We start from the raw sequence: 19,283 nt of genomic DNA, 5'->3' as shown, positions 1-19,283 counted from the left end.
TGCGTCTTACAAGGGTGAGCCAGCCATTCGTGTAAACGATTATTTGCATGGCCTCCAACGATTGACATGCCTTCAACTTTGTCAGATTGCGGCGGCACGGATGCGCGGCATGCCGTCCTTGGTTCAAATGACAATCATTTCGTTCGTCTTGTTCGTTTTGTTGACCACCCTCTCGGCCCCATCGCCCCTGTCTGTTGTCTTCTTGGTACTGTCTTTGCTACCCTCGATTCGGCCTCTAGCGGTACGGTATAACGTCTAGAATGGATCGGTTTCGACAATCCGGAAGCCTTGCGACACTTGGTACGGCTGATTCAAGAGCATCGTCTCATCTTCGTTGCGTCGAGTCCACGTCACAAAATCTTCTCTCCATCTCCATCGCCAATGGTGTGCTCTCCAATTTCTTGCCCTGTCCACAATGGTACAGCACGGCCAGGAACGACTAGCCACTGACTGCAGCGATGTCTTACACATATCCAAAGTCTAGACGACCATTCGCCCTTTGTGAGAGCATCCACCAGCCGTCATATGTATGTCGTAAGTCGCCCAAAACTAGCAGCGCCTTTTCCGAGTCTTCCCGCACACAGTCATGTACCGTGCGAAAACACTAGTACTGTGCCAAAAATACTGTTACAAGGTCGGTATTTTACGTGCCTCGCTCACCTCTTCCGCTCGATCATACGCACTGTGGAGTCCATCGTCATCGCTGGGTCGGTATCGCGCACTAGTGGCTGCGCAAGCCGAGCAATTCTGCAATTGCCTCTTTCATGAACCCTTTTTTCTCCTTTGGGCCGCCTTCGAAAGTCTTTCTGAATTTTTTTGGTGCTTTTCTCTACCTCGTTATCACCCAATCGCACGCACGGCTTTCGTCCGGGAACAGTTCCATGTGCTCTCTCGGTTTCGTCAACGGCTTTTCAACGACCTCGACATGCAGATCCCCCCAGAGTTGACTCCGCAATAAAACCCCCGGCTCTCTTTATCTCTCTCATGTCGATTCTGCTGCGCTGTTCGCTTCTCGTCTCCCGAGGTTTGCCCGGCTTTACACTTGCTCGTCTCGGCTTTCTTTGGTTCTCCATTTCTCCATTCTCGCTATAATTTCTTTGATCTCACGCGGAAGCCGTCAGAAGTAGTATTTTGTGTTGGAGAAATTCGTCTCTTTGCCGTTGCCATTCTTGTTCTTAATCTTCTTTTGTCTCCCTTTACATCATTTTCGCATTCCGATCCCGCCATTACCCCCAGTACGCCCCCACGTTCACGAGCCTCGTGCCCTCGCACAATTGCGCCGACCATCCACACGCGCAAATTCGATATTACAATACTTTTGTTTTTCTCTTTCCCTACGTTTTCGTCGGCTGTCTCTGGCCGTCTTCTCGTCGCTTGTCAGGACAGTAAAGGACAGTCTCGCTCGGGCACAACCCCCTGCGTTTCCCGTCTCACCTGTGCCCGGCCCTTGTCTCTTCATCGCACATTATCTCGACGCTTTACCACGGGCCAGATCGCCGTCCCGCAGCAGTACACCTTGACCGGTCCAGCCCGAGCTTTGACAGTCGCATCCGCCGTCTGTTATTTCCAGTCTCAGCAAGTCATTAATATCGAGGAAACCTCCGAGGAAGAAGGAAATCAAAACGCAAAATCCACTCTCTTTTCATTCTTCCACGCGGCTCAACCTCGATACCCGTCTCGCCTCGTCCTCGCTTGTTGCCGTTTTATCGAACTCTTCCAATCTTCTTTCAGCGCTTGCAGATGTAGCACTCTTCTTCCGAATAGCCACATCTCGACACTTATTCCGGTTCCGATAGTCAGAAGGAGACAAAGCACTTTTCTCGTAAGTTGCTGATTTTGTGCTGCTTTCTGCGAATATCACATGTACTTTTTTCTAGTCTCGCGATTTACTGGCCTCGCCAATCGGCCCCCAATTTGGTGTCCCGTTATACGTCGCCGTTTTTCTTGCGTTTGCTCAGTTTAGCCGGCCCTATTCGCTTAAACCGCTGGTTTGGCCTTTTCTGCATTTATTATGTTTTTGTTTGCATTCTCTCTTCTGCCACAATTCTAGTGAGGCTTCTCTCTACTTTATCTCCCGCGCAATAACGAGGCACTGCCGTGTTGTCATCTTTGTCTCGGCCTTGTGGCTCTCTGTTATCTGTCATTTATTTGTTGTTGCGTTCTGCCATTTCCATTTGTTCATTTTGTTTATAAACCTCGGTTGCGCACACCGCATTTGTTTCTTCGTTTCTCGCCTCAACGCCGACTTCTAACAGCCTCCGCTAGTCTTTCTATTTCTCTGTCCCACCACATTCAAGTCCACCCACCACAACGATGAACGCATCGCAACAGGTAGCCGCCGTCGCCGGACGGTCGTCTTCCACAACGGCGGCAACAGCAGGCGGCAAGATTGTGCCTCCATCACCTATTACGGTCAAGGCATCGACGACCGAGTCCTTCCTCAAAGACTTCACCCTCGTCGCCGAAGCCGCAAAACGCGCCCAGGTCGCCGTTATGATGCGCGATTTTGAAAATGTCGGCCTATCCGGGTAGAAACGGAAGTTGAGTCGAGCCCAGGGAGTCGGCGGAGAAATCGGGTACAACGAAGGAGATCAAGCCAAAAATCCTCTCCAGCCACGACACCACACCCGAAACAAACGTTGCGCCCTGCAACACTGACAACACCATCGAAGTCGCCATCAGCGCCTCCTCGTTTGCGGTCTGATTGTCTCCTTCGTTCGATCTTGGAGATTGCGAACGGGCGGTCCATTTCCCTCCGAAACGGCTTCCGTCATTGATACACTCCTCGCTACACTCGACAGACCCGCCTCTCTGCCTGACCTACGTTTTGTGTTGTTAATTCTTTCTTTTCTTCACCCCTCGCATACATGGGGGATGTTTCTATGTTTTTGGGAAGCCGGAATCTATTGGGCGTCTATTTGGATTTGAACTTTTTACGCTGGAATATCTGGGATTTTATTGCTAGGGCGGCCCTCTGCTTTATGACTTTTTCAACCGTTTTTGTACCTTTCTTTTTGCCAACGAGCACATTCCATTTCATTCCTCCTTTCGGGCGAGATAGAAGGCTGGGCTGTCTTCGTAGGCAGCCCGAGACGGGTTTTAATATAGAATCTGCTTCTTTGTTCCCTTTATATCACAGATTCTCTTCAGCTTCATATTTCCACCACTTCTCTCTCTTTTGCGGCTCGGAGAACGACAAGTTCGCTCATATTGTGTAATGTACAATCGTTCACCGAGTCGACTGTTGTGCATCGTCATGGGTTTTTGTCAGTTTGCGTGACCGATAAATAGACGTTAGTGAATCACTACAGAGCGGTGACGTCTTCTTTAGTTGCAATCCATTAGGCCTCTAGACGCCGGTCCAGGGAATAGACCACCTTTCGAAAATGAGAGGCTCACGACGTTGTCCACGTGCTAAGTTTGAATCAGTGGCGGCGATGCGTGGCAGGCACCAGACCACAAAAGATAGAAAACGTCATTGCACAAAAAGATGGGGAAGGGGCCAGGGGAAGAGGGGAGTTGGTTGGGGACGGCAACTGCCCTGGGCTTTCCCTGGTCCGGTCTCGTCGGTGCAATCGAGGCGGGCTCGCGGGACAAGGGCAGGAGCGATCCAGAGGCTCCATCGACCCCCAAATCCAGCCCATCAGCGTGCAGCTAAATGACTTGGTATGACCAATTTCGAGTTTCTCCGCCTTTGCTGCTTTGCACCACAAGAAGTGCCCCCCCGCGGAACCTAAGATACGTCGTAGTCAGTAGCGCGCCATGTCTGATTGGGGCGAGTCACCTACCAAAGGACCCAACCAGCATTTGGGGGCCATTTTGTTAGCACTGCACTCGCTCTTTCCTAATGGGTAGCGAGCCGAGGTAACTTGGTTTCGCTGCGGAAGGCACGACTGGGGAGGGTACTTACTGTTGATTTTCAGTTCACACTTCGTTTTAACTTCGTCCCAATTCTCTTTCTCGTCCGCGACGCTCCGTCTTCTTGCGCCATATTCTCTTTTTCAAGCCAACAGCCGAAATCCTTCCTGCAACACTTTCGCTCCCACACACCGCAACAATGTCCAAGTCATTCACCCCGGCAGAGGTCGCTAAGCACAAGACCGATGATTCTGGCATCTACATTATTGTCGACAACGGCGTCTACGATATTACTGGTGAGTTTCGCTCTACGCCAGGAGCAATGCACCGCCAGAGTAGCGAATGACTGCTAATCGCATCCCAGGCTTCGTCGATGAGCACCCCGGCGGCGCCAAGATCCTGAAGCGCATGGCTGGCCGCGACGCCACCAAGTCGTTCTGGAAGTACCACAGCCAAAAGGTCCTTGACAAGTACTCGGACCGCCTCAAGGTCGGCACTGTAGGCGAGGCGTCGAAGCTGTAAGGTGTTGCGAATAGACGATAGACGATAACGAAATCGACGGCAGCAACAGCAGAGAGCCGAACCGACTGCAGACCAAGACAAGGCCAAGCGAGCCAGGACGGAAGGATGTTGCATCGAAGCGGATGGCGACTCGAACCGAAGCCAGGACAGTTGGCATGTCACTCTGCAAGGGACAAGAGTGGGCGGAGGCTACGGACAGTACATGTCGGAATGGGGGCCGAATCAAGTCGTGTAAATACCATGTTGAGCAACGCTGGATGTCTTGGAGCTCTCGAGGCGATTTCGGCCTTTGAAGGAGTTTTGGGTGACATTTAGACGTAAATATAGGGGCATTGTATACAATGGAAAACTACGACTCAACTCACAACGAGCGGTCGCAAAGCATAAAACGTGACAGCGTATTTTGTATTATCGTGAATGCTTTCAGGAAAGAAATACTCCTGTGAACATACTTGAAGGGACATGGGAAATAAACGATGAGGCAAATCTCATACACAGATACATGAAAAACTCCTTGTGACAAAACCCGAAAGCCCAAAGCCGTGAGGCCCACCAGAGCCACTGTTTTGCTTGTACAAGAGACGACAAGAAAACGAGTGTGTTGAGAGAAAAGAGGAGGGTGAGGAGAGCGAGAAGGTAGACGTCGTCAATATTAAGAGACAAAACTCCGAAACGCCCTTCGCTGCGAAATACACCCAAACCGAAAAAGAAGAAGTAAATAGGAAGTCAATGGAGAAAAGAAACAAGAAACAAGAAAAAACGACAAAATAAACCGATTAACCAAACCGGTGGGTGTCGTGGAAAGGAGAAACGCCGTAAACACCTTCTGGAAGGGAGGAGTCGAGCTCCTATTTATTGGAACCGTCCCAACCCATTTTCCATAACCAAATCCGATTCTATTTTTGTGTAACCGGGTGCTGTACGGACGGGACAAACAAAACATAAAGGACAAAAGAATACTAAAGAAAGGCAATGGAAAAAGACACAAGAGAAGGAAAAAAGGGTCCGCCGGTGACAAGGGTTGGGGGAAGAGAAGCATTCGTGTCAAAAGGGGACCCTGCCCGGGTTGGGACGCCGCCGAAATGTCAAAACTTTTCGAAAAGCAATGTCGTTGGGACACAAACGTGATCTAGACATAATGTTACCAAGTCAATCGTCAATCGTCAAGACGTGATATGAAGATATAACGTCGTCAGGACATAGGTCCCCCCTGCCACCAGGTACATCTATGCAGACGAAGTGGGAGGCACAGGTGCCAGGGCTGGAGCCGGAGCTTGCGCCGGAGGAGAGGATGGGGTCAGTGTTGGCTTGGACGGGGCAGTCGTGGCAGCTGGAACATCTGGTGCGGTCTGGACGGTCGGGGCAGCGGGAGCAGGTGTCGCGACTGGAGCAGACAGAGCGGCCGGAGCAGACGGAGCGGCCGGAGCAGACGGAGCGGCCGGAGCAGCTGGAGTTGCTGGAGTTGCTGGGGCTGCTGGAGCTGCTGGAGCTGCTGGAGTTGCTGGCGCTACCTTGACAGAAGGAGCAGGTGTGGTAGTTGGCGCAGGCGTGGTGGCTGTTGGAGAGGTGGCAACCGGTGCGGCCTGGATCGGTTGAACAGCCGGAGGCGCTTGGACTGCCCGAGCGGCAGGAGTAGGTGGTACTGCCAGTGTGGCGGGAGCAGCTGGAGAAGGTGTGGCAACTGACGTGGTCTGGACTTCCGGGGAGGCTTGAACTGCCTGAATGACATGAGAACCTTGAACAACTGGGTCAGTCGGAGCGGCCGGAACCGGCTGGGACGGTTGAGCAGCTGGAGCAGCCGGGACCGTTTGCTGCTGTGGTGCAGGAACTGCCGCTGCATGGGGCTGTCGTGTGGGAGCGGGAGTAGCAACTGGGGCGGGAGCCGGCGTCGTACGTGCCAGAGCAGCAGCAGCTGGAGCCGGCATGGACGACGCCAGCGTCAGACGGTGCGCGTCAACAACTTTCTGAGCCTCCTCCATAATCAACTTCTCGGCGCCCTCTATCTCTCTGCGCTCAGCCTCGGTCTTGGGCCGCATCAGCGACGCTTCGGTAAAGTCGAGCACGCGGTCAATGGCCGACAGCACAAGCGCTTCGGCCATGTCGCCCATCTTGCTCTTGAGCAGCGACGAAAAGGTGTCGTTGAACGCGGCGAGTTTCGCAATCAGGTCCGGGTCGGGCAGGGCACTGACAGCGAGCGTGGCCTTGACGTTGAGAAAGACGCCATAGAGAATCTCGTCGAGCTGCGCGTTGGCGTTGATCGTCTTGGTCAGCCCCAGACCGCGGTTGGCGACGGCCATGGCGATGCCCTCCACGTTCTCGGAGAGCGTGTTGGCTTGCGTCACGACCTGCGCGCGGAAGAGGCGGACAAGGTTGACGAGTTCCTGGGACACGGCTGGCGGCAGCTCGCTCGGCGCTGGTGTGCTGCGGGGCGTCGCTGTCGAGACAGCCTGGGCAGCGGCCGCCGAAGCAGGAGTGCCAGTAGCCGACGTGGATGCCTGTTGGAGCTGCTGTTGCTGTTGCTGGGCTTGCTGTGGCTGTTGCGGCGGCGGTGGCATGCGTTGCAGTCCCTGTGCGGTCTGCTGAAGATGCTGAGCTTGCTGTTGATGCTGTTGATGCTGTTGCGTCTGCTGAGTCGTGGCCTGTGGCGGCCGGGCAGAAATCGGGCGCATCTGCTGATCGGCGTGGTCTTGGTTCACAACACCACCAACTGCGGCAGCAGGCTGCTGTTGGCTGCGGGGTGTGGCCTGGGCGAAGGGGAATGGAGCAGCAGGCTGGCTGGGGCGCTGTTGCTGCTGCTGCTGCTGTTGCTGAGGCTGGTGTTGTTGCTGAGGCTGGTGTTGTTGCGGCTGTTGTTGTTCGTGACCTTGGTCCTCCACCGAAGCATAAATGTGTTGCGGTTGAGGTTGGCCTTGAGCTGCAACTCCGTTGCCATTGGCGTTGGCGCCGTTTGGCGTAGTACCGGTAGGCAAGGGCGCAAAACCTGCCGGAGCATGCTGTTGCTGCTGCTGTTGAGGCGGAGCCATCGCGCCTTGGGTGAACTGCTGTTGCTGAGGCTGACCGACGTACTGTTGGCCTTGCTGCTGGAACTGCTGCTGCGGCGGGAAACCTTGGACGTAGCCCTGCTGCTGCTGTTGCTGCTGCTGCTGCTGCTGCTGCTGCCACTGGCCGGCGTAATTCTGGTAGGGCGTGGCGACTTGGTTCTCGGGCGAGCCACCCTTGGCACGCTTCTTTCCGGCGTCCAGCTCGACGCCCAGCACGCGGTGCCACGTGCTGGTGGCCTCGTCTTTGCGAAACGCGACGTTCCCGATAAGGTTGTGGCGGACGCTGCTTTCCCAGCCCTTGGTCTCAACGCAAAAGTAAAAGTACTTGTACTTCATTTGGATGCGCTTGTAGATCTGCTTGAGCGACAAGCCGTGGGGCACGGCTTCGGTAAGCACTTCGTCGATAAGAACGCTGTAGTTCTTGCTGGGTTTGGTCTTTTCGGCGGCCGTGTAGTCGTCCGCATTGAGTTCCAGCGGCGGCGTCTTGTACCGCTCGACGCGGCCCCGATTCTGTCCGGACGGCCCGCCGCCGCCGGCACCACCAGCACCAGCACTGCTCCCCTCGCCGCCGTTGTCTTCCATGCCTCCACCACCGAAACCGCCGGCACTGACCACATTGCCGTCAGGACCGACCTCGATGAAGCCGCCATTGCCGTCGTCAATGAGCTGGCCTTCTTCGCCAACCCTGGGCTTGCGCGGCTTGTATCTTCGCTTCTCGGGCTGGTTTTCGGCGCCTTCGGGCAGCGGGTGCTTGCGTGGGCGGCCGACCTTGCGCTTGACAGGAGTCTGGCCGTCCATGCCGGGCGTCCCGGCCACACTCGGCGTCCCGGCGGCGGTGGCCGTGCCGGGGGTGCCGAACTGCGCATTAAACGGATAGCCTTGAGAATCAACATTGCCGTCGGGTGTGCCGGGGACGAGGTTGTCAAGTCCCTGGTGTCCGTTGGCGGTGTTGTCGAACCCGCCATTGGCAGCATTGCCGTTGTTGGTGGCAGCACCCTTCCCTTTGGCGTCGACGTTGGCAAGCTGCTGGTGCAGAGCGGCGGCGTCGGCAAGTTCGCCGGTCGAGGTAGCACCAATGGCCTCGAGCAGCATATGGGCGGTCTGCTGGTCGATGGGGTCGGCGTTGGGGTTGTTGGGAATAGGGTGCAGGTAGTCCATACTCGGCTGGTTCATGTGCGCCTGCACCAGGTGGAGGTCGTGCATTTCGACATCATTCTCGTCGAGCCGCCGCTGTTGCTGCTGGGCTGGCTGGCCATCGGTGGACGCGGCGAGAAGAGGCTGCTGTTGTAGTTGCTGCAGCATCTGCAGCTGTTGCTGTTGTTGCTGCTGTTGCTGGTGGACTTGTTGCTGGGCTTGCTGCTGCGCATTTGGCGGTGGCTGCTGCTGCTGCTGCTGCTGCTGCTGGGCCTTGAGTTGCGCCTGTTGAGATCCCTTTTGGGCGGTCGCGTCTTGGGCTTTTTTGTCCTGCGAGCCAGAACCGGACGCCGCTCCTGCTGCAGGATTCCGTGACTTCTTTTGCTTGTGCCGCATGGACTGGATGGCCTTTTGAAGAAGCGTTTCTTGCTCGGGAGAGAGGCCGCCGTGCTCGATGCGGTCCTTCATTTCGCGGATCGAGAAGAGGCCGTTCTTCGGAGGACGACCGGGGCCGCGCTTCTTTGGCTGGCCAGCGTCCTTCTGCTCGCGGAAGGTCTGCATGATCTCGGCGATCTCGGCGAGCTGCTCGTCCATTTCGGCAGCCGCAGCAGCAGCCTCGACGCCGTCGTTGAGTGGGTTGGTGTCGGCCGCATTTGCCTGGGCAGCGTGGGTCGCATGCGCCGCGTTCGCCGCCGCCAGGTTCGCTCGCGTCTGCTCGGGGCTCAGCTGCTGAGCTTTCGGCACTGTTGCGGTCCCTGAAGCCAGGTTGGTTAGTTTTGCGTTGCCGTTGGAAGACGGCGCGGTGTATGGCGGATTGGAGGATGAGAAAGTGGCAGTGTTTGTGTGGTTTGTGTTTTTTGTGTTGGTGGCGCGGGAGGCAGCCTTGGCCGGGGCGTGGTCCTGACCGTGCGGGAAGAACCGTGCCACCGCCGACGGCTCGCCGGCACCTAGGTCGGCGTCGTCGTCTTCCTCGCTGGTGTCACGAGCGTGAGGCGAGGAGCCGTTATTTTTCTCAAACTCAAAGCTGATCTCTTTGCCGCCTGTGGCCTGTGCTCTCCCATTGCGTCTCTTCTTACTCTTGCCGTGGGGCCCGTTGACGAACTCGGGCTCGCCGCCGGTCATGCCGTCGGGGACGTAGCTGATGGCGAAGCGGAAGTGGATGTCCTTGATCTGGACGCAGTCGTTGCTGCGCAGCGTGGCGGTATGGCCAGCAATGAGCTTGTCGTTGATGAAGAAGCCGTTCTTGTGGATAGGGATGGCCTCGAATGTGTGCGTGTCGGCGTTGAAGCAGATCTTCATGTGCTGGCGAGAAATGCCCTTGGTGCGGCGCAGCATCTCGTCGAGGTTGCCGGGCGAGTGGATGCCGATAAAGGGTTCCGTGTCGGCAGACGGCATAAAGTCGTTGACGGTCAGGCGCTTGGAACCGGGCGTGTGTGCAACGTACTCGCGGTCCGAGATCGGGTTCGGCGCACGCGGCACCAGCTCGAGATCGGTCTCTTCGGCCTCGCCCTTGGGCGCAGCCGCGTGCTGTTCGTGCTTTGACGGCGTCTGCTGTTGCTGGTCCTGGTCCTGGTCCTGGTCTTGGTCTTGGTCCTGGTCTTGGTACTGGTCCGGCATCGGCTCGTCTGCATCGGCCTGGCTGTTGCGGCTGCCGCCACTCCCTGCTGAGGCTCCCGCGCCGCCGTTGGAGTGCGAGCTGGCAGGACGCGACGACTTGCGCTTGCGGCGTCTGCGCTCGGCGGACCGCGAGGGACCCAGGAACCCGCCCTCCTCGCTGACGTACGAGCGGCTGTACTTTGGCACGCGAGGCGGCTCAAAATTGCCGTTGTCGAGGCCCTGGGTGTTGCCGTTCTCGTCGATCCCGCCGCTGCCGCCCTGGGTTCGCATGCTGTGTCCTGCCTCTTTTAAGCGGCGGGCCTCGTCGACGGCGAGCTGGTCGCGGCCGATGAGTACGCTGTTGGTGGTCATGTGGAAGACTGCGTCGGCAAAGATAAGGCGGGCAAAGGAGTGAATGTGTTCGGTGTCCTCGTCGTCGGGGACGTGATTGTGGCTGTGGCGTCGCAGGGTGGTTTTGCGTGGCGGCTGGGTTTCGTCGGCGTGAAGGAAGTAGTCGTCGGTGCCGGGGAGGCGCATCGCGGCCGGGTCGACAAAGGGAGCGCCGCCTGGGGTCTGATGGGTGTTGTTTTGCGACTGAATTTGGGATTGAAGCTGATTCAAGGCCGTCACATCGTTGTTTGTTTGGGCGGCACCCGCCGGACCGGCCGCGGCGTCTTCCTGGCCCGGCACCGACCCAAACATGTACATGCCGTCGATGATGTCGGCCGTGGCCGGGCCGGCGGCCGCGTCAGTGGGCGAAGTCATCGCTGCGGACATGGCAGCTCCTTCGCCGAGGATGTTGTTGCTGTGGGCCCCAGTAATAATGGATGGGGCGATTGGGTTCCGACGGCCCGTCGCTGACGTAGGGTAAGCCTTCGATATCAAAGGCAACGGACTCGTATCTCGTAGACACGGACAGTGGGAGGGTTGGCGCAAGGGGTGCGAGAAGCGAAGTGAAGCTGAAAGTTGGCGATGTTGGATTGTTCTGAAATGCCGTCGTGGGGGAGCGGCTCGTCTTTGGGCGGTGTGTAATCGAGGGCCGTGATTGGCTAATATTGCCAAGTCCAAAAAAAATTTGGCAAAAAAAAGGAAGGAAGTCGGGGCATGATTAAAGTGGGTCTTGTCAGTTTGGGCCAATCCAGCGCGTGCACTGGCACATGCCAGTAAATAAGCGGGGCCGAGTCGACATGGGCGAATCGCGTCTAAGCGATCTCGAGACCGCCCAATCGAGCCTCGACCTCAGCGATTTCACGAGTGATAGACTGCACGACAAGCACGTACGGGAGAGATTCTTGGCAAAATCTGTGTTAGTTTCTGGGACTTCCAAGAAAAAATCGGGTTTTTTATGTTTTCTGTGTCAAACGAATGTCGGGAAAGAAGAAAGAGCGCCTAAATTGAATTTGTTAACATTGCGTATGGCTGGACGAAGAAGTTGAACAGAAAACTTTTAGAGGAAGGAAAACAAATACTAAGGCAGATGCAGTGAGCGCGCCGATAAGTGCAACTGCAATATTTCCATACCGAATGCTGATAGCTCGTTAGCATACTGTAGAAACATATATGTTGCGAGTGGTGATATACGTCGTCCACTATGTGCGGCATTGGAACACAAAGTGCAGATTAATCGGCATCGTGGCCAGTCATGACCAGCTCGATGATGACGCAGGTAGACTACTTTGGGGCCACAGGAAGAATGAATTATGGAACGGCCCTGCCCAGCTGGCCTGCCCTAGTATCGAACTCTGTTCTGCTTTCTTCCTTACATTACCGTCAACAATATCCTTTATGGGCACCATAGGAGAGTTGTCTACTATGACAAGAACTACGACTAGAGTTGGGAGAGAAGGAGGGGACGAGAAAAAGGGGGCGTATGAAAGAAATGCAAAGGCAAAAGTCCCATATGTACAAGTATACACCATACAGGAGAAGACCAAAGACAAGGGTAGTAATATATATATTTAATAAAATTCTACGCGCCGCTTTTCGGCATCATTAATCTCCGTCATCCCGTGCTGGTTCTCGTACCCTTATTGCAAACGTCTATGAAGCCAAAAGTGTGCTTGATTCATCGGGGTGACCTGGACGACGGAGACGGCTGTGGCGGCTGCGCCGAGCCTCAAGCGCGTCTGCCAAACGGTAGGCGCCGTGACAGAGCAGGCCGGCAACAAAACCGACGGCGTCATTCTTGAACGCCAGCAGACAGGCGGCCGTCATAAGCATGACCGTCCACCGCTCGCGTTTCTGCTGGGCGCTGTACGATGTATCACCACCTTCGTTGAGGGTCGCACCCGCGGCTGTCAGCTCCAAGCCGGCGGCCAGGACAAGCACACCGAGGAAGCTGCGCGGAAAGGCACGCAGGAGTTCCAACAACGTTTCGCCCCAAAACAGGCCCAACAGCAGTTTGGCAGCGCCGAGCAAAATAACGCTCGCGCCACTCCGCGCACCGAACCGGTACTGGGCAGCCAGTCCGCCAGCGCCGTGGCAGACGGGCATGGCACCAAACCAGCAGCCGACAAGGTTCATGGCGCCGACGCTGCAGCCGAACGCCGTGACGGAGGTAGCGGGTGTGAAGGGCGACGACGACGAGAGCGATAGAAGGGGCAGAGCGGACGGTGAGAACAGCTCCTCGGCCAAGGCGGACACGGCAACGACCGAGTTGAGCGTCGTTAGAGGCAACTGCGCAACGGCCATGGCCCAGGCATTGCTGGACAGCCAATGCGGCAAAACCAGGCGGGGCGTCCACAAGGCGAAATGGGGGAGCACGTGGCCGGCATGGTGGCTGTGGTCGAGCAGCGCAAAGACGAGGCCAAGCAGAAACACAACGAGGGCGAACGGCAAAAAGGCTGTACGGACGGACGACGACGACGAGGGTCCCACTGGGGCCATTCGCTGCGTCAAGAGCAGACCGGCAAACGCCGCCAGCGCCCACAGCCGGTTGTCCAGCACCGATGGGTGGTCCAGCCAGCCCAGGCCACCTAGTAAAGACGGCCCGCCCGCCGACAGCGCCAGCGACAGGCCCGCACCCAACTGGATGCCCTTGACGACCGGCACCGGCACGACCTCGGCGAGACGGCGCAGCAGGCCCGTCACGGCCAGCAACAGCACGACACCGCTCACAAGCGCCCCGGCCGCCAGGGTGTCGCGCAGCGAGGCGTTCTGGGCAATGGCGGCGGCGGCAATGGCCTTCATGGGCTGGACGGGCAGCGGGATGCCGAACCAGAGACCCGTGACCATGTTGAACAGGCCCGAAAAAACGAGGGTCGACGACAGCGACACGGATCCCTGGAGGGCGAGCGCGGCCATCAGCGGCAGCAGCGTGCCCAAGTCACCCAGGGCGCCCGAGATCTCGGCAAGCGGGCTGCGGCGGAGCGTTGCCAAGCTATGGCGGCCGCTGCGGGCGACGTGCTGCCAGGGCCAAGCCGTCATTGTGGTGATTCGATGTGGTCGACTCGTGGTAGAGTGGACCGTAAGAGTGTCCGTGTCGGAAGAATGCAGGTTGCTGGACTTGGCGCTGGCGGTAGAGATGGCAACGACCGTAGAGATGGTAAAGGCCACACGCAAGTCAGGCATGCGTGTCGACAGATTTGGCAAAACCCCGGCCGACGACAGATGATGCACAATTGAGGGCTGACGGCAGTCGCCGATGGGAAAGGCATGTAGCCTCGCAGTTGCCCGATAGCGACTTTCAGCAATCAATTAGCTCCCGCTGGCGTCTTTGTCCAGTGGCGGTTGTTGGGGGCTTTAACTCTGTAGGGGAGTTCAGGGACTGCCTGGAAGGAGCCACCCGCAACGGACTATCCGCCGTAATTAGCTTGCCGTGGTCTGTCGCTGCCACAGAATTGAGATGCCAATATAGTCACGTGGGATCACAGCGTCGTTGAGGAAGGTGCATCCAAGACGGAAACAGTCAGGACGACTAGTGGCAGTGATATCTATTGTTATGGAGTGTTGAGGACATCGCTTTCTCTTGCGATACTCTTCAGCGCATTCACCGACGATCAGTGTCGTCTTAGCGGGTTCCTTCCCTAGCACCGGATGCCGCAGAGGGACGCAGGAAATCGGCATCACGAGCGACAGGTAGGGGTGGCCACTATGAATGCTATTGACGTAAACTCGTCGTGATCCAAAGACAAGGATACAACGTAACCAAAAGGTCTTGAAATCTGTGTCCTGTTTTCGGAGTAGTCCGTTTTCGATGTGGTTGCAGACATCGCAGACGGGCCGTTAAGTCGGTCCTCTGACGTCATTGTTGGCAGCAAAGTAGTGCAAATGGCTGTGGCTCGAGTACTCCAGAGGCTTGACAGCTGTGAGAATGGATCAGCACGCGTATCTGTCGAATGGGTCTACATGTGTGTATGTCGTAGATGAGCAGACACGCCAATGATATCTAGAACTGTATAGTGATATCACAGCAGAGGTGCAGAAAATATCCTCTCTAGATTAACAAGATTCACACTCATACTTCGGTAGCTGCAGAATCTTATCGTGAAAGCGTTCACGTCAAGTCACATACATGCAATTTATTACAGTACCGTTGATTTATTAATTTGGTTGTTTATTGACGTCTTTGATCTTATTATGGTACAGATTGGTTTCTTTGCAGAAGTTGCGAGTAAAAAAAAAAAAGGAATGGGATATCATATAGATCGAAATGGGGAAATTGGTTTGCAAAAAAAAATCAAAATGGCGGATATTGCGTCTTGGAACTTCAGTGAAAATCAAGTGGTATCGCCTTGTAACTTCGTCAAAACGATCGTGAGTGAGCCTGCCGAAGCAGTCGTTTTTGGTCATACACCGGTCATTATGGAGCTGTCGTCAACACTCCCTCTCTTCAACACAAACATTGGAGTTTTTTGTTTAAAAAGTTACACTGTGCTGGGTGCAGGTAGTGCCGCTGCCGTGCGCTTAGAAGAAGCGGCGGCGGCGGGGCTGCGCAACGTAGGCTGGGTCGACCTTGTTCGAGTGATTGCGCGAGCGGTGCAGACGGGCGCTGCAGCACGTGAAGAAGACAACCAGGGTGCCGAGCAGCAGGGCGATGGCGGCGGCCAGGATCAGCCAGAGACCGACACCGTACTTGGCCGAGGCGCCCCGGAGGTCGTCGTTGACGTGCTTCTTGACAATGTGGAAGAGCACAAAGTCGGTAATCAGGACAATAACGGTGATGAGAAACGCGACGAGTGAGACGAGCGCGCCAAGGAACGAGCCGATGACACCGGCGCCGACAGCCAGCAGGAACGCAATAAAGGCAACGCCCGTGGCAATGGGGTGCAAGACCATGACACGGGTCAGGGCCTTGGTGGAGTCTTCCGAGGCGTTGGAGAAGTGCTCGTCATCGTGGATAACCGCAGCAGGGTTGTAGCCAATCTTGCGGGGCGAGCAGACATTGTGGCCGTCGGCGGTGTGGATGGTGCAGTAGCCGAACGTGCCAAAGGTGATGGCGGACTGGTGTTCGCTGGTGCCGTTGGCCAGGTCGACCTTGAGCAAGGAGATGTTGTCGACGACGGGTGCCGAGATGGTCGTGACCAGCAGCAGGATGGTGGCGGCGAACAGCAAGAAGCTGCCGATGTGGTGGAAGAAGCCAGTGCGGGCCATTGTGCTTGTTGTCGGAAGACAGTAGGTCAGGCAGAAAAGAAAGGGTGTGTGTGACAGAGAGAGAGAGAGAGAGTGATGCGAAGCTCAAAGGCTGGCCTTTGTGAACCAATGTAGGACAGAGGAATGTAAATGATAAAATGGAATGAATGAGAAAAAGAAATAAAACGTGGGATCAGAGGTGGCGGGACGGGCAAGATATAAACGTCTGGGAGTGTGTGAGAGGCGACCCTTGACAGAAACTGGGGAGACAGTTTCAGACAGGAACTGGGCACAAACAACGTCGTCGAACAACGAACGGCAAGACGAAGGAGGGCGCAGGCTTTGTCCCAAAAAGGGAATACGCCAACACAAGACAAGGAAGACTGGAGACGAAAAAAAGGCAAAGAAATAAAACAAGGTACAGATCGTCACAGGTACAAAGGTACCTTGTCACGTCTGCAAAATGTGCTGTATGGAGCAACAATACACCCTCGCGCCATACGACGTATTACGACGTTCTCTTGGGTGTGTGAGGGAACTCCGTATTGTGACGGAACGCACTCTAAAATTCAAACATCGTCACTGACTGGACAGGGGGTGGGTCAACACGACACATGCCACTACAGTGGCGTTGCTTTGGTTTTGTTTGGGTGGAGCTGCAAAATGGCTGTCCTGTCCAAGCGCACTTCGTGGAAGCGTCATGGGCAGGGCGAGCAGGGGTGGTGAGACAGGGGTGCGACGTCACTACGTAGTAGACTTGTGCATGCAAGCCCAAGTGCCGTTCCAGCGTCCGTCTGCAGTCTCGTGCATTGTGGGCGGTTTGTCGTTTTGTGTTCCTGCCTTGGAATCGCCCAAGTTACCAACGTCGTCACTCTGCAGGGCTGCCTCCCTGAGCTTGCTTGGAGGAAGCTTGGTTCGCTGGTCTTGGGCGACGGCCAGGCCGTACCATACGTCGTCCAGCCACGAACCGTCTTTCCGCTCATGCGGGTTGCTAGTGCCCTTGGTCACCCTCTGCCTCGGCCACACTCGACGCGCAAACTGCTCAGGTATCGTGGAGCTGTCTTGGGGACACCTCCAAGCTCTGGTTGTTCTACCTTTCGGGTCCTTCCAGGCTCCAGACAACCCTTTTTGCACTTGCACACTGCCACACCGGAAAAAGCAACACGGGAGTCGAAAGACGAGCCCAATCAAAGCTGTGAAAGAGACACAGAACAGAAAGCCCAAAGAAGGTAAAGGCGGGGGCTGACAACTACCGTTCGGCTGACGACCAGTTTTGACCTTCCTCTCATGTTCTTTTTTTGGCTTCAGCTCTGCTCGATTCGATTTTGCTTCCGTCTTCCGCCCAGTCTGCTTTTTGAACTGGTAAGGAGCAGCGTCGTACGACGAGCGCTATCGTTTTGACTTCTCGTAGGTCTTTCTTTGACGGTCGTCGTCTTTATTAAACGTGATCGCCGTCGCTAAAGATGGTAGCGGAAGGTTAGATCAGGCACCCTTCCAGTCTGTCGCTGCTATTTCGGACTCTTGAGGCGGCGCTTCCAGGGGCTTTGTTCTGTACCAATTCGCTATTCCGCTTTAGACAAACGTACAACTTCTCCCGTGTTTCTATTTTCTCCTTTAACGATGCATTCGGAGAAGTTCGAGCAAACTTTTGTCTAGCGCGCCATACCCCCAGTTCAGGGCAAGTGCGACGATGGACCCTCGGGCCTTGCGCCTGGGAAGGAGGAAGGGAAGGAATGAGGGTGCCTGATGAGCTTGGCCACAGCCCGCCTGCGCAAAGTACGTCATCATATGGCAGTGAGTGGCTGGTGGGTGGGGCGGTTGTAAAACGGAAAGGGCCAATGGCACCCCAACAAGACAGAAACAAAAAAAGACGAAGTGAAATCATTTAAACGGAAAGAGCGAGTGGGCCCCAATTGACCTGAACAAATAGCAAGGAAATGGCCACGGTCAAATTGCTCCGGAAGTACGATCGGACATTCTATGAAGTACGGAGTAGGTGCATCGAACGTGCGGACAATTTCGAACTTCAAAGGCGCTCAAAGTACACGTTGAAGTGCTCGACTTCGTCGTACTTTGTAACAATGTACTGCGCGCCATGCTCACTTATCCTTTGCATCGTCATGTCTTCATTTCACGATGCTCTCGAAGGGCTTCAATACTACACAAATCAAGGCAAAAGGGGGCGCCGGAGAACGCTATCGTTCGTGGACCACATTCTGGTTCGTTTCCCTGTTCTGCTCGAGCGGCCCTTTCGCGCCGTAGTTGAAGGGGCTTGCTCCGTTGTAGGTGGATCTCTGCAGCTGGATTTAGAGTATTTTTAAGAAAGAAAGAAACAGAAACGGCAAGGCAAGGCAAGGCAAGAAAGTTGTGACATCTTTCGCGACACAGCTCGGACCAGGGGGTGTTTGTGTACGGAGTAATGAGGTCAGTGTGCTTTCGGCGTTGTCCTCGCCTTGGACGCACCCCATGTCGCTTCAGGCCTGGACCTGGAGCGAATTTGCACTAATCCTTGACTGGCGCTGGCCAAATGGGCCACCGCCACTGGAACTAGGGAAATGGGCACAGGATATCACAGGGGACCTTCAGATCGAGGCCATCAGAGGCCCATCGATGTTTTTGACTCCCCGTGCTCCTCTTTGTCGGTTTGTTTTCCTGGTCTGGGGCGGGTCTGGTACCTTCCGACCAACACGCCAAGCACGCTTTGGTCTCTGTGGCTCTTTAAGAACAATAGAGAAAGGAAATGAAGCGAAATGGAAAAGGGCACAAGCAAATGAGCCGAGTACTTCCTCTCATCTGCGGGTACCACTGGCACACACGATTCAGCTGGACTGTGGCTCGGTTTTGTGCGTATCCGGACAGCCAAATAGGTAGAGTCGCGTAAAATACGAACAAGAAATCAAAAGTCGGTATTGGGATGAAGTACACGGAGCCAACAAATCGGTTGAGGGGCCGCGCAAAGGGCACTGACGGCTCTCAGGCAGAATGCGGGAAATGATTCGTTTGTGAAACAAAACGGGAAAATGGGGGATAGAGAAGGACACAGCGGGAGGGAACGAAATACCAGACGACAGGTGATAAGGGGAAGAAGAAAAAAAAGAACAGAAAATCCACTACCCGTATTCAAGACATAAAACGTCCTTCGTAAAACGCAAAACGGAGCCCGTGATAAAAAACCGCAATTTCACTAATACGGTTCGCTCCAGGTATACCTGATCGACAGTGCCACATGAGACCAAAGGAGAAATATATATATATATATATATATATATATAAAGAAGAGAAAAAGGAAGTGCCGAGACAGATGAGCGCTCAATTGCACCTATGATGTAGACGAAGGAAATGCTGTAAAGGTCTGGGCTCTCCAGAGTCCATCTCTCAACGAGGACACGACCTATGATCAGCCTTTCGATAAAGTAAACAGAGGACCGTTAAGGTAACGAACAACATGATGTACTTCTGAGCTCCACCAAAAGTAATCTTACTACCCGCGACTCGTCACCTTGGCATCGGCAGGACACTTTCAAAGTACGACGTATGCATGCTCACCGCTGCCGCGCTGCC

General features: G+C 55.4%; 5 protein-coding genes across 5 annotated transcripts; 2 read left to right on the top strand and 3 right to left on the bottom strand.

The window, feature by feature from the left end:
* Positions 1–2,313: 2,313 nt before the first annotated feature.
* SPBR_08041 (uncharacterized protein) lies at positions 2,314–2,532 on the top strand (the record flags this gene model as incomplete). The annotated part of the gene is made up of 1 exon (XM_040766290.1): positions 2,314–2,532. The coding sequence occupies one exon, from the start codon at positions 2,314–2,316 to the stop codon at positions 2,530–2,532; it is 219 nt and encodes a 72-aa protein (XP_040616553.1).
* Positions 2,533–4,057: 1,525 nt separating this feature from the next.
* Positions 4,058–4,380, top strand: SPBR_08011 (uncharacterized protein; the record flags this gene model as incomplete). Its single annotated transcript, XM_040766261.1, has 2 exons — positions 4,058–4,154; positions 4,223–4,380. The coding sequence occupies 2 exons, from the start codon at positions 4,058–4,060 to the stop codon at positions 4,378–4,380; spliced, it is 255 nt and encodes an 84-aa protein (XP_040616552.1).
* Positions 4,381–5,606: 1,226 nt separating this feature from the next.
* On the bottom strand, positions 5,607–10,916 carry SPBR_06330 (uncharacterized protein; the record flags this gene model as incomplete). Its single annotated transcript, XM_040764587.1, has 1 exon — positions 5,607–10,916. The coding sequence occupies one exon, from the start codon at positions 10,914–10,916 to the stop codon at positions 5,607–5,609; it is 5,310 nt and encodes a 1,769-aa protein (XP_040616551.1).
* Positions 10,917–12,191: 1,275 nt separating this feature from the next.
* On the bottom strand, positions 12,192–13,577 carry SPBR_07262 (sulfate transporter; the record flags this gene model as incomplete). Its single annotated transcript, XM_040765516.1, has 1 exon — positions 12,192–13,577. The coding sequence occupies one exon, from the start codon at positions 13,575–13,577 to the stop codon at positions 12,192–12,194; it is 1,386 nt and encodes a 461-aa protein (XP_040616550.1).
* Positions 13,578–15,056: 1,479 nt separating this feature from the next.
* Positions 15,057–15,743, bottom strand: SPBR_07843 (pali-domain-containing protein; the record flags this gene model as incomplete). The annotated part of the gene is made up of 1 exon (XM_040766097.1): positions 15,057–15,743. One exon carries the CDS (start codon positions 15,741–15,743, stop codon positions 15,057–15,059), a length of 687 nt encoding a protein of 228 aa, XP_040616549.1.
* Positions 15,744–19,283: the final 3,540 nt, after the last annotated feature.

Source organism: Sporothrix brasiliensis (genome assembly GCF_000820605.1).
Source record: "Sporothrix brasiliensis 5110 chromosome Unknown Cont20, whole genome shotgun sequence".
Lineage (NCBI taxonomy): Eukaryota > Fungi > Ascomycota > Sordariomycetes > Ophiostomatales > Ophiostomataceae > Sporothrix > Sporothrix brasiliensis.
This window is presented reverse-complemented; position numbering and strand designations above follow the sequence as displayed.